The sequence below is a fragment of the Agelaius tricolor genome, unplaced genomic scaffold (genome assembly GCF_023055355.1).
Source record: "Agelaius tricolor isolate 1412-34295 unplaced genomic scaffold, bAgeTri1.0.p SCAF_2, whole genome shotgun sequence".
Lineage (NCBI taxonomy): Eukaryota > Metazoa > Chordata > Aves > Passeriformes > Icteridae > Agelaius > Agelaius tricolor.
In genome coordinates, this window is record NW_027269262.1 from 2118259 (window position 1) to 2130501 (window position 12243).

At 34.1% G+C, this 12243-nt stretch overlaps 1 protein-coding gene across 1 annotated transcript in view; it reads right to left on the reverse strand.

Moving 5' to 3' along the window:
• Positions 1-12243, reverse strand: part of ATP9B (ATPase phospholipid transporting 9B (putative)) — a 150929-nt gene that overhangs the window by 85544 nt on the left and 53142 nt on the right. Inside the window, exon 8 of the mRNA XM_071450698.1 lies at positions 2556-2650. Within this exon, the coding sequence (XP_071306799.1) occupies positions 2556-2650 (95 nt within the window). The remainder of the gene's footprint in view (positions 1-2555; positions 2651-12243) is intronic.

Consider the following 12243-nt stretch of genomic DNA (forward strand, 5'->3'; position numbering starts at 1 on the left):
TAGGCTACCACTCCACCAAAGTAAGCCACAGACAGATGGGGCTTAGGAGCAAAGCAAATATATGACATGAGCATGGCAAACAGTCTAAGTCTTGCTGGGAGCAGCCATTTAAAATGAGCTCAGTTAAGAACCACCAGGTGTAAGTGGTTTGTCCATACCCCATAGTAGAATAATTTGGAAGTGTTTCAGTTTAGTTGGCAGGAAGTATTACACCCAGTGTCAGTCACTTCAGGATGAAATGTCAGCTTATGCAGACAAAGCTTTGTCTAGCCTGTTAAGCACCAATAACTGAGTGGTGTGAGAAAGAGCAGAGGCACATCAACTGCTTGTGGCTTTCATATGCTGCTGGTTGCCAGGAGAGGTCTGTTAAGTGGAAGCAGCTCCTGATTAACCACACTTACAATATGACTCAGGTCACCCACAGCTCAAGAGGGAGAGTATAAAGATCTTGCAAGAAACCCAGAACAGTTAGATGGAGGTTAATAGCCCTAAGTGGAAACAACTAAGGAAGTAATGGTTACTATATTGTACAGTTGACCCCACTATATTTTTTCCCAGATGAACAAATAATTTCTTGGCAATAACTTGCCTTCCCTCCCCTTCACACCCAAAACAACCACCCCTGAAGCGAACCTTCATGTCTGCAGGAAGATGAGGCTGCATGTCCCACCATTCAAATGCAGACATCCCAACTTGAATCACTTCTGATTTAATAGTCTAGAAAAGTTTATTTAATTCTCCAAATCATACTGCACAGACTTAGCCATAATTTTGCATTACCTCCATAGATGCCTAATGCTTTATATATCAAGTCTATTGATAATTTTTCTTTAAACAAAGAACATAATATAAAAATTACAATACAAAAATTTCATGTTCCTCCTAACATGAAAGCTAGAAAGGTAATTCTATGCTTTCTTCCTAACAAGAAGGGAAAAACTTTAAACATGTATTTGACTTTTTTAGGGGAAAAAGAAAAGTTAATGCAAAAGGGTTTTTTCTTTTCCAAAGAATAATGCAGAGAAGCCTCTGCATTGTAACTTACTCCAGATTTCATCAGCCTCAGTAGACCAAGACTTCTAAGCTCAGAATATCTCAAAATTATAATCAACAAATAAAACACTGAGGCAGTGCTTTGCAGAGTGTTTGCAACTGCAGTCAGTGATGTTTCCAAAAAAAAAAGACAAACAAAACATAACGTCTAAGTTGAATACAGGAGTAACTGTTGGAGAAGTACTACTTAAGTAAATTTTAAAAAAAATTAAAGCAAGATAGAAAGTTGATTGTATTTTAGTCAAACACATTAAATGTGTCCCAAATTTCAATATGATTTTCTTTTAACAAGAAAACAAGAGAAGGCCTTGATTAAATATTAAAAATGACAGGAGAAGCATTATTACAAACACTAAATTCAACTGCAGGTTACAGAATATTTGTTAAAGTCTGTTCTGGCACCAGAACTCATGACTTGAAGCCTGACTTGGCATCTCTGTCTGGCATGACCAACCTTTGGTTCCAAACCTTGTTCTCAAATCCTCTAAAGTGCATTTGCAATCTAACTACTTCTTTCTGTCACTTGTGAAGTTAGTAGTCAGAGAATACGAACACAGGAGAAAACCTCTCCTTTTTGCTAGTATGACTGTGGCAGCAACTCTATTTCTGGAAGTGTAACTGCAGAAGTCCTGTTAAGATCCAGCAGATAATCTAACACTTTTGCTATTGAGATGGAATATAAACAGTCTTCTTAAGGTGTATTTGCCTTTAATAAAACACTTAAAAGATTTAGTGTAAAAACACCAGAAATTCTGTAGAGGTAAATTTCCATGAGCTTGTCACTTGAGTATATTTTCAAAGGAGGTCCCCTAATACCAAGCCAACTCGCCAGTATAACAGAAAGCTTTCCCAGTACAAGGGAAACAATTCAGCTTCTTGTAAAGGAGACTTTTATACAATTTTACATTTGCTTTTGTAGGTATGTGTCTATTTTGGATGTGTACATATACACATACACACAGACACACACGCTTGTGTTCCTTTTCATGATTTTAGATCTACTCGTGACACAACAAATGAATGTAATCAAAAAATACCCACATTTAGGCCACTCTTAGAGACCTCTGCTTGCAAGAACTGGCACATTGCACCTAGATGGATCAGAAAGAATGGTGACAACGAGAAACACTTCACCTTCCAGGAGCAGACTATTGTTTTCCAAGCTCACAATTAAGTGATTAAAGCAATGGTTCCTGAGACAAGAATAATTTGTACTTGCAGTCTAACACTTGGTTGAAAACACTGTAACTGTGACTTGCTTCTGGAGAGTGTGAATCTCTGTGTGGACAACAATGAGAACCACTAGGCTGAAAGATAAAAATCCAGTTCTGACTCAGTTTCTTCTCAATGCAAAACCAGGAATATTTGTGTCTTATTTATTGTAAAAACTAAGGTTCTGGTAACAGGTATTTTTCAACACTTACAGTAACTGTAACAATCTTTTGGATAACAGATATAGATGCACACACAGAAGATAACTTAAAAGCAAACAGAATGCTTACCCCCAAAGCTGGCAATCTTTGTGTGCAACTGACAGCAACCTTCAGTTTCCAGTCTGTTTCCCCATCCAGCTGGTCAGTTCGAATGAAACATGAACCTTGAAGTAACAAAGAGACATCATACTATTATTTCAATCTCAAAAATTCAGTTTGGGTTAAAAACATGTAAAAGAGTAAAAACATGTAAACAGAGTAAAAACATGTAAAAAACCACAATTTACAACCATTTTTAAAAAAATGTGCAAGATATAAAAGGATTTGTATTTTGGAGTGTCTGTGTGCTCTCTTCCAGGAATGCTTTAGATATCACACAATTGCACCATTTTTTCTAATAAAATTAGCAATATGTCTAATTTTACCCACATTCAGGCCACATTTTACAGGAATGGAAATAATATTCTGTCATGGGTGCTGAGCAACATTTTTTGTGATGGATATGAGAATCCTTTAAAAACCATTTACAGATTTCTTCAAAGTTTCTGAACAGGTTTTTAAATATTATCATCAAGAGATACAACTTCAACTTGAGTTGAAAAAGATTTAATTTCATTTCTTTATGTAATTCTGTCACTTGTACAATTCAAACACTACAGAATACTGTGAATTTTTTCTCCATCCTGGTATGACATCACAAAGTTTCATTGCTTATTGTCTCCTGGCTTCTCTGAAAAAAATAAAATTAAATAAGTCCTTAATATGGACAGCATTCAAAACAATGTGGATCTGAATGTATGATACTTAAAAGAAGTATTTTTGAATCATCTGCAACTATTGGTGGTCCAAGACTAAAGACACCTGTCAACACATGCAAAGTACTTAAGATATGAGGGAAACTCAAGATACACACTGATATACACTGAAGAGAATCAGTGTGCTGTACAAACTGAAGACCAGGATTGAAGAAACAGAAAACTGAGACCACTGCAGAGCCTACTCTTACCCCCATACATAGTTTGATGGATATCATCAAGTCTGGAGTATTACATACATTACTAATGTAAGATTCAAAAAAGACCACACGCAAACACTGCAAATCTATTAAAAATACAAAATTAACTGCCATTCCATTAAGCTCAAAGCCTTTTAAAAAGGTGGTAAAATTTTAGCAACACTCTTCACAACAGCTACACTGGAGAATCCGTAAATATTTCTGAAGTAGTAATTACAATTTCCTTTATACTACAGCTAAACAAATGTATACACTATTGTTACTGGTGTGTAACTGGGTGTGCAAAGAATAGATTTTACAAGTTTTTAATAAATTTTAACAAACAGACATTTATATAAACACACATATTTCTGTCTGTATTTCAACCAATCCAATAAAAACTAACAAAGTAGTTTTACCCCTTGAAGTGATGTGGTAGCAATTAAGTGGAAGGAAACACTGCAAAGGAGTTTGTCCAGATTTGAGTCTCATTATAGACAAGAAGAAAGTCTGCTAGAATGTGTCAAGGCAATATGCCAAGAAAGGGTACCTACCAGTGAACATAAATTGAGAGATTATTTTATAGGACAAGTGGACCCTGGTGTAAGTAAAGTCCAATAGAACCCAATGTTTTATCCATCAAAGTCTGCAAATTAAGCAGTTTGATGAATGGTTGCCTGAAAGGAAAGGACATGCTTGAGAGAAAAGCCACCTGAAATTGCACCTGACTAAAAGGTAGTGGTTTTGCACAACAGACTTCAAAGAATCTTACAAGCTTTCATGTAACAGCTCTATTTATATTAAGGGCATTGTAAATAAACAAATCTTTAAATGTTAATATAGACAGCTCTCAGAAAACATTATCACAGCTAAATTTCACCCAAAGCTCAGAGATACAAGCTGCAAAGCTGTGTCTGAAGTTCTTCAAAAACTGGTTTTAAATTCTTAATAGAATTCTTTATGAATTTTCTTCTAAGAATAAAATACTATAAATTTTTTTGAAGTGTCAGCAACATCCATTGCATTATAATGAAGTGTGACGTACCTAGGAACACCTAGAAACACCACGGTATCACTGCATTTTCTGTCCATGGCATAGATGAGCCTACTCTCCATCATACTTTTCCTGTACAAGACTTTCATGGTTCTCTTTACCTTGCTGTCAATGGTTGCTCTCTTGCATCAATTTCATTTAGAATTATACTATAGATCAATTCAGTTCAAGACCAGTGTGGCTGCTGTGAATGGTTGACTGCACATATATTCATTTAATAGAGCTCACACTATGACATGTATCGGCCAGCTGCATTTCCTCTTCACTTCAGCAGTTAATTTCATCAATAACTTATCTCATAGCCTGTTTCCCTTTTATCCAGAAAAAAAGACTGCTTTCTGCCAAGTCAGCTTTCAATAGTGATCACAAAAGCAAAACCGAAACAATACAATCCTCTCCTCCACCTCAAATATTGCAGTAGATTTGACTAAGTAATTAAAACTATTCTCTAAGTTAACCTGGCTTAACTAAGCTATAAACATGGAAGATTAAATATGTAATTGGAAAGTATAAAAAAAGAACTCTTCACCCCTACCAAAAACCTTTAATTTTTGTAAAACTAAATATTCTCCACTGTGTATTGTGTGGAAGTCACATGTACTTTACCTTTGAGAGGTATTTGAGTCAGCAGTACATAAAACTTCTAAAAATCAAAGTCTTTTGAAAAAAATAAGTATTTTCATTTTTCCATTTTAAAATGCTTGGAAGCATTGCACCCTCCTCCCTCAATAACAAAATTAAAACCAAAAAGCTCATCCAAAAAAGTTGTAAAAATTGTGTTACATACTTCAGAAGAATGCTTTAGGACAGTGTGAAAAGTCTCTTACATTTCTAACCCAAACATGACTTGCCAGGAAAAGAAAAAATCCCCAAATCATCTATACATGTCAGGAGTTGCTATTCCTTCTGAATACAGAAATAACTCTTGAACCTGACAACTATTTTACAGCACACAAGAGTGTTTTTGAAGTCTGTACTGCTTTTAAAAATGAGGCATTTAAGGAAATGCCATTAAGCATTTACCAATCAAAAGTATCTGTTTACAAAAAGAAAAAACGAAAAAAGAAAAATTTAATTACACTCTGAACATGAAAAATTTTCATAAGGCTACATATAAAGAAGAATGCACAAAATTAAAACTTCTACCTTATACAGAGAAGCACTCAGCTGCTCATTTCCCACAACTATACAGTTCTTCAAAATTAGTAGACAAAGTTGTACATTGTGAACATCTGACTTATTTCCATCATTCAAGTGAAAATTTTGGAATTATCTGAATTAGAATTTAAGGTTAATTCAAGGAAATTGCACTGGACCTATATAGATGAATCATTTATCAAAAATGATGCAAACTTCATGAGCACATTTAAACTAGTTTACAAGTATGTAATATTCATTTAGCCTAATCAGTTGAACACAGGCAGAAATCAACATAGAGCAATGCATGCAAAGTGCTGCCCAAGCAGCAACAAACTGATTTTTGAAACCATTTCAGCTGAAACTTTTAAAGTTGAATTCTTAGGAAAGTCCTGGGACTACAATTCTGTTTTGGTTTCACAATTCTGTTTGGTGATTTAGCAAGAGCTCAATTATTTGAATTCTGTCCAGAATTTATCCTAAGGTTACTCTTCCAAGGAAAAACCGCACCTCAATACAAAGGATTAAATAATTTTAAGAACTTGAAATAACTACATAACTTCACATTATAAGGATACATTGATAATAATTAACAGACTACTTATTTATGTTTTTTGAGATATCATGGATAAAAATATATTTTTAAAAGTATTTTGTGTGTTAGTAGAATATTGAAGAAAAGTAATGCTTACTTCAGTAGCTTTTATGGTGTTTTGAAATAGAGATAAAAAAGCTTATCTACGATCGCACTAATCTAGAGCCATGATATGCCTGGCCTAGATTTGTCAAACAAACTCTGTATTGTTAATACAGAGTAAGCAGGAAGATTTCTACTTAGTGTGTGCTGGACTTAAGGCTTCAATCAGATAATACCTGAAGGACGTGTACATGTCTAATGCTTTTGGGAATGGTGTACATGTGCACATGCAGCGGTCAGCTACCTGCCTCTGGGAATCCTGAATAAAATGGCCCTGAACAAAAATTCTCAAACTAAATACAGGTTATTCTTTGAAAAAGCTGGGAATATTTTCACCTTAAAAAAATGTGCAGGAGAGAAAAAAAAAGGAAAAAAAGTCTTCCCCAAAACCAGAAAGGGAATCTCCTTAATCAAGTAAAACACATTTATATCATACCCTTTCTCTTAATTAATACTATGCATCATCACCAGGTAGCCTAATCTAGTTTTTTTAAACTACCAAATTTGCTAATCATAGTTTATGTATTAATTTCTTTATACGTGGATGTCTTTAAATTCCTGAAATTATAGTAATGTATATGAACTTTTAATAATATCAAACACTTCCATTTTATTTTTATATACATGCTTCAGAAGATTAAATACAGCTTTTAAATTAAGCTTCTGAAAACAAGCTATTACTTATTTTCTTAAATGAATTCTAGCTTCCAGGGTTTATTAAGAAAGTCAGTCATAAATTTGCTGGCTATTAATTAAATTATTTGTTCCTATTTTATTTGATTTGGAAATGTTGTTCTTTCTATTAAGCAGAAAGTTGGATAATTTCTCCTCAAAACAATTAGCTTAATATTCAACCTGTTAAACAAGTAGCTTTTATGGAACTTGTACTTAACACAAGAAACTCAAAATTGACAGACTAAAAGCAATTACTTCACAAAATGAAAATAATTTAATCTTTGTAGAACTGCATCCCTTGATTTTAATGGAAAGCTGTAATGAAAAAAAAGAACATGTTATCCTAGTAACAAAGAGATTTAATATTTGAAATATATGGGGAAAGAAAATCTCAACTGCCCTGAGAAGTTGATTTAGTTTGCTGCAGAATCAAAACTGTGTGCTAATGAAGATTTGTAGCATCTCCTGTGTTAGATTACATACATTCCTGCATATCATAGACATTTTAATTTCACACATGGCTTTAGGCAAAGACTGCTCTATTGTATACTTTTCTTAGTAGCCTAATAGTGTCCTTAAATAGCCGGACAGCCACAGAATATCCTACCAGGTATGAAAATATGACCCAATGTTCTTTGTTAGGCAGTAATACTCTTGAATAATCCTAGACTGCATAATTGAATCGAAATACCTCAAAATGAATTCATCAACTGATGGAAATTATGTGCAAATCAGACTCTGAAAATGGCAAGCAAAAAGTTTAGGGAGAGTGGCATGATGAAAAGACAGAGCTTCCTCTCTACTTCCTTCTTGATCATGAAGTCTACTGGCTTTGCTTTTACAAAGAGAAGGTTGGAAAATATGCTAATAGCTAAAGCTAAAATATGCTAATACCTAAAGCTAATGTTTGCTTTCCAGGACTAGCCATGGTTCTGGACAAATAGCAACATGAAAAATTAAGATAGCTTTCTTGACATAACTAAACTATCCAACTTGTCCAGTATCCAAACTTAATTTTCATTTCCCGACTCCTGGCCTGCAGGAAGGGTCTGAGAAAGCAGTTCTAAGTCATGAGATGAGACACAAGAGGATTCTCAATTCAGGAAAAAAGCCCTGCTAAGGAATAACTTATTCTGACTAGCATCAAAAAGTAACAAAGTAAATGACACATCATAAAAGGAGTTGCACACTTCTATCCTTCACTATTTCTGCTCTTGCTTTGAGCAGTAATTTGTCTTTGACTACATCTATTTAATCAGCATTTTACGAGTGAAATTTTTTTTTTAATATTTCTATTTTTAGATTTCACAAGTACATGGAAATCCACAGAGCCTTACCAGTCAACCCACCTATGGTATTTGTTACAAACTTTAGTATAGACAGTAAAGAATAGTGTATAAGAAGTTAATCAACACAGAAGTTCCAAAAACTGTATTTAATGTTCTCTCAAAAATCATTGAAGTTAATATATTTCTGCTTGCAATTTTTTGCCAATTATCAGCAAGCTTAAAAAGTTGACTTGCCAATAAGCACTAAAGAAAAAACTTATAGGTATAATTCAAATATGCCATAGCACACATTTTAATGTTATACAGTAAGGAAGATGCATCAGAGGGAAGCAACTATAATTTAGTTGTATATAGCAGATATACAGGAATATGCATATTTTACAAGCAAAATAAAAGCAAGGCACCCCAGTCTTAAAAAGGTATTGTTTTTTCTGCTTAAATGCAGAGTTGAATTCCACACTCCATTACAGATATTGTCAAAAAGCAACCCTATAATGTGTGTACTTAAATTAGTCAAAAAATAAATTCATAAAAGTAAATTACATTTACTTTCTATAACATGTAACTGATAAGAATTCCTGTCAGTTATTCTTAAACAGAGATAATGCTAAATCATCACTACATGTCTGGGTTCTTCTCTGTCAAATCTAAATAAATAAAATTATGTCTGCCTTCTCTCCCCAGAGCTGTATCCAATGAATTTTTTACAAATGAGAACAACAGCTACAACTAATGCCTTTCAAGCCTCAGCAAAACTGAATTATTAAATCTGTCTGCCTATATCCTATTACAGCCTGCTTATGAATACTTGATTTTATTTTGTATAATTGACAACAGTTGTCAGGAAAGGAAGGTTTTAACAGCAATCAAATTAAGATCAACTGGTATAAGTGTCAGAGTGAAGAGCTTGTGTGAAGTGTTGATGAATTAATTGATGGGTCAGTGGGAAACAGGGCATGTGGAACTGCACTGCCATAAACAGCTTTATATTTTCTGGCAATATTACCAGCCTCCCTGCTTTAAGTGAAAAACATGGAAAGAGATGGTTACTAGAATGTACTCAGCAAAAGAAAAACAGACTTTGACTTTGCATACTTAACACCAGATCATTTACAAACAACTTAATTTTTAAATCATTTATATTACTTAAGTGACTATGTACATGAAAATTTTAAACTGATGACAAGGTGAATAGCAGCACCAAGATGACATATTGGAGTACAGAGTTTCATTTACTATTCTAATGAACAGCTTTCAATTATGGTGGCTTCTAAGGAGGAACAAAACCGCAAGACACCTGAAACATCCTAAACGTTTAAGCTACATCACCATTCCAGAGGATGCACATTTATGCAAGTCTGATTAAATTAGTTTAAAAGCAATAATTTCTCTTAAGACCAGAGAAGAACTGTGTGTGCTTGAGATATTTGATCTGATTAAGAAACCGATGAAGCAATTGATTAATTGGAATTTAAGCCATCAGTCACTGGATCCATGAACAGTTTCATTTACATTCTAAACAATCAGCTGATGGTCTTATAGGATACCATGTATTAATACACAGTCAATATGATACCCCTAAACTCATCACAGCTCCTTATTGACAAGAACTTGGACGTTTTTTAATCCAAGCTTGATCACATTGCATCTTTTTTCAATTGCGGTATTGATTCACTACGCTTCAGGAATTTTTATCTCCATTAAAACATTATGGAATTTTCAGATATAGCAAACAATGTTCCAAGTTTAAAAAGTCTACATTCATATTCACATTCTCAAATTCTGGTTTATTGATTTATATTATTTTGAGATATACAGAAGGATACTCAAAACCATTAATTTTTCCTTTTAAGAGGATTTGATGCACCACTTTCCTCCATTATTCATCTGATGCATACTAGCAATCTCTTTTTGCAGAAAGCCAGTGATACAGATAAAATATGGTGTGCATTATTTACATCTTCAGAGTAATGACTAAATCAAAAAGTCTGCCATAGACAATGCTTAGAACACTGAAAAAATTCTCACTTTTTAGATAAAATAGAAATACCAACTAAACAACTCCATGATTTGAGAGCTCTGGAAGCACAACAGAACTCACTGTCCCCATCAATGTTCCTAATGCACTTATGTATTTCTAAAGACCAGTAACACAAAAAAGTATATCTATATCTCAAAGAAGAGAGCTTGTAGAAGACTTAAGGAGCATCTCCTCTTTTGATGAAAGCAGAGCTCACAGAGGAGGTTGAGAAAAGCATACAGCCAAATATACCAGTATCCACTGAGAACATGTTTTGCTTCCAAGATTTTAGCAGCAATAATAATCAACTTGAAGGACAGTCTAACTAAATTAGGGGGAGTAGTAATAAAAGCCTTGGTATCTCATAAAGCTTAAACACAGAAAAGTACAAGTCAAAGGAGTTGACAAAGCCATCAGGGTACAGTGGGCATGTGAAAAACAAGACAATAAATTTTTAGTTAAAGTTTAGCAGGGAAAAGCAAATTTTCCTTTACTGTTTGGTAACTGGGAAGAAACAAGAGACCCAGCTATGAAGATTTAATACTGGACCTTACAGATACTTTACAGACAACATGTTATAAACTTCCACACAAGGAATTCTTTAACCCTACTTTTGCAAGAGTAATTTTAGTTTTTCTATTTTCAAAGCCTTTGACAACATATCAACAAGTCTATCAGCTCTTAATATACACATTTTTTTTTGCCTGACTTGCCCTGCCTCTGAGATCTGCTTTGATGATCTCACCTTCAGTTTCTCTACATTGTTTCCCAAAAAGAGGGAATTGTTTGGCATTTCGGGACATTCAGACTGCTACTCAAGCCAAGCCACCAAATCCCCTCAAATTTCTGGGAAAATGCATTCTCACTGGCAAATAGGAAGAGGATCATTTATGCCTAACACAATACACAGTCTCCTTACACATCAATTTTCTCAACTATTACTAGTCTTTTTTTTTAAACACAGAAGAAAAAAAAAAAGAATATTTCTTTGCTAGCACTTATTTTGCTGCAAATCTAATGAAACACATGGATTGCACTGGTCAGACAAGTATGCAGAAAAAATAAAATAATAGCGAATTGTATATCTGATCATGTCTTCTAATCATATTTTAATGTGTAATTTTACAGTTCTGATAGAAGAGTAGAATATTATTTGGAGCCTAACGCCCGCCGAGACCACCTCCTTCCACCACATAACATTCATACTATCTGACTACATTTTAAACAAGTAGCTGATCACATCAAATCACCAGTACTCAGTGGCTTAAAGCAGATACCAAAGCATTTCAAGCCTGAGTTAAATCAAATGCTAAAAACGGAATAGGAACTGAAATAGAGAAACAGATTAAAGTAGTTTGGACAGATTGTTGGCAGCTACTCATGCCCTGAAGATAAACTTTTATCTGGCCGTATGTGCAAAACTTAACTCTAGTCATTTATCATTCCCTATAGCAATAGATTTTCAAAGCATTTTAGTTTCCAGACAGGTAGATTTTACAACACTTGTTTTCTAAACATAATAGAAAATTCCAGAATGTGTGACAAATGCAACTCCTTCAGCCTTATTATTCTGCAGCAGCTGGTTTTATGAAGAAATAAAAAGTGACATCAGCTGCACAACAGAATTCCTAACTGACATTTTTCTCTTCTGGTTTGATTTTCAAATATCTGAAGTTCCAGACCAGGCTGGGGCCCAGACAATCAAGTTATTTGTAGAACGCTTACTCCTAACTGTCCAGAATAAATAGACAGTACTAGCATCACCTTTATTATATTCTTCCTTGCAGTGAGTTTGGAGTTTCATTCTTTGACATAAACGTTCTACTAATATTTGCTTTTGAAGACCTACAAAACTAGATATTTTAAACAAGTAAAATGTATTTGGGGTCAC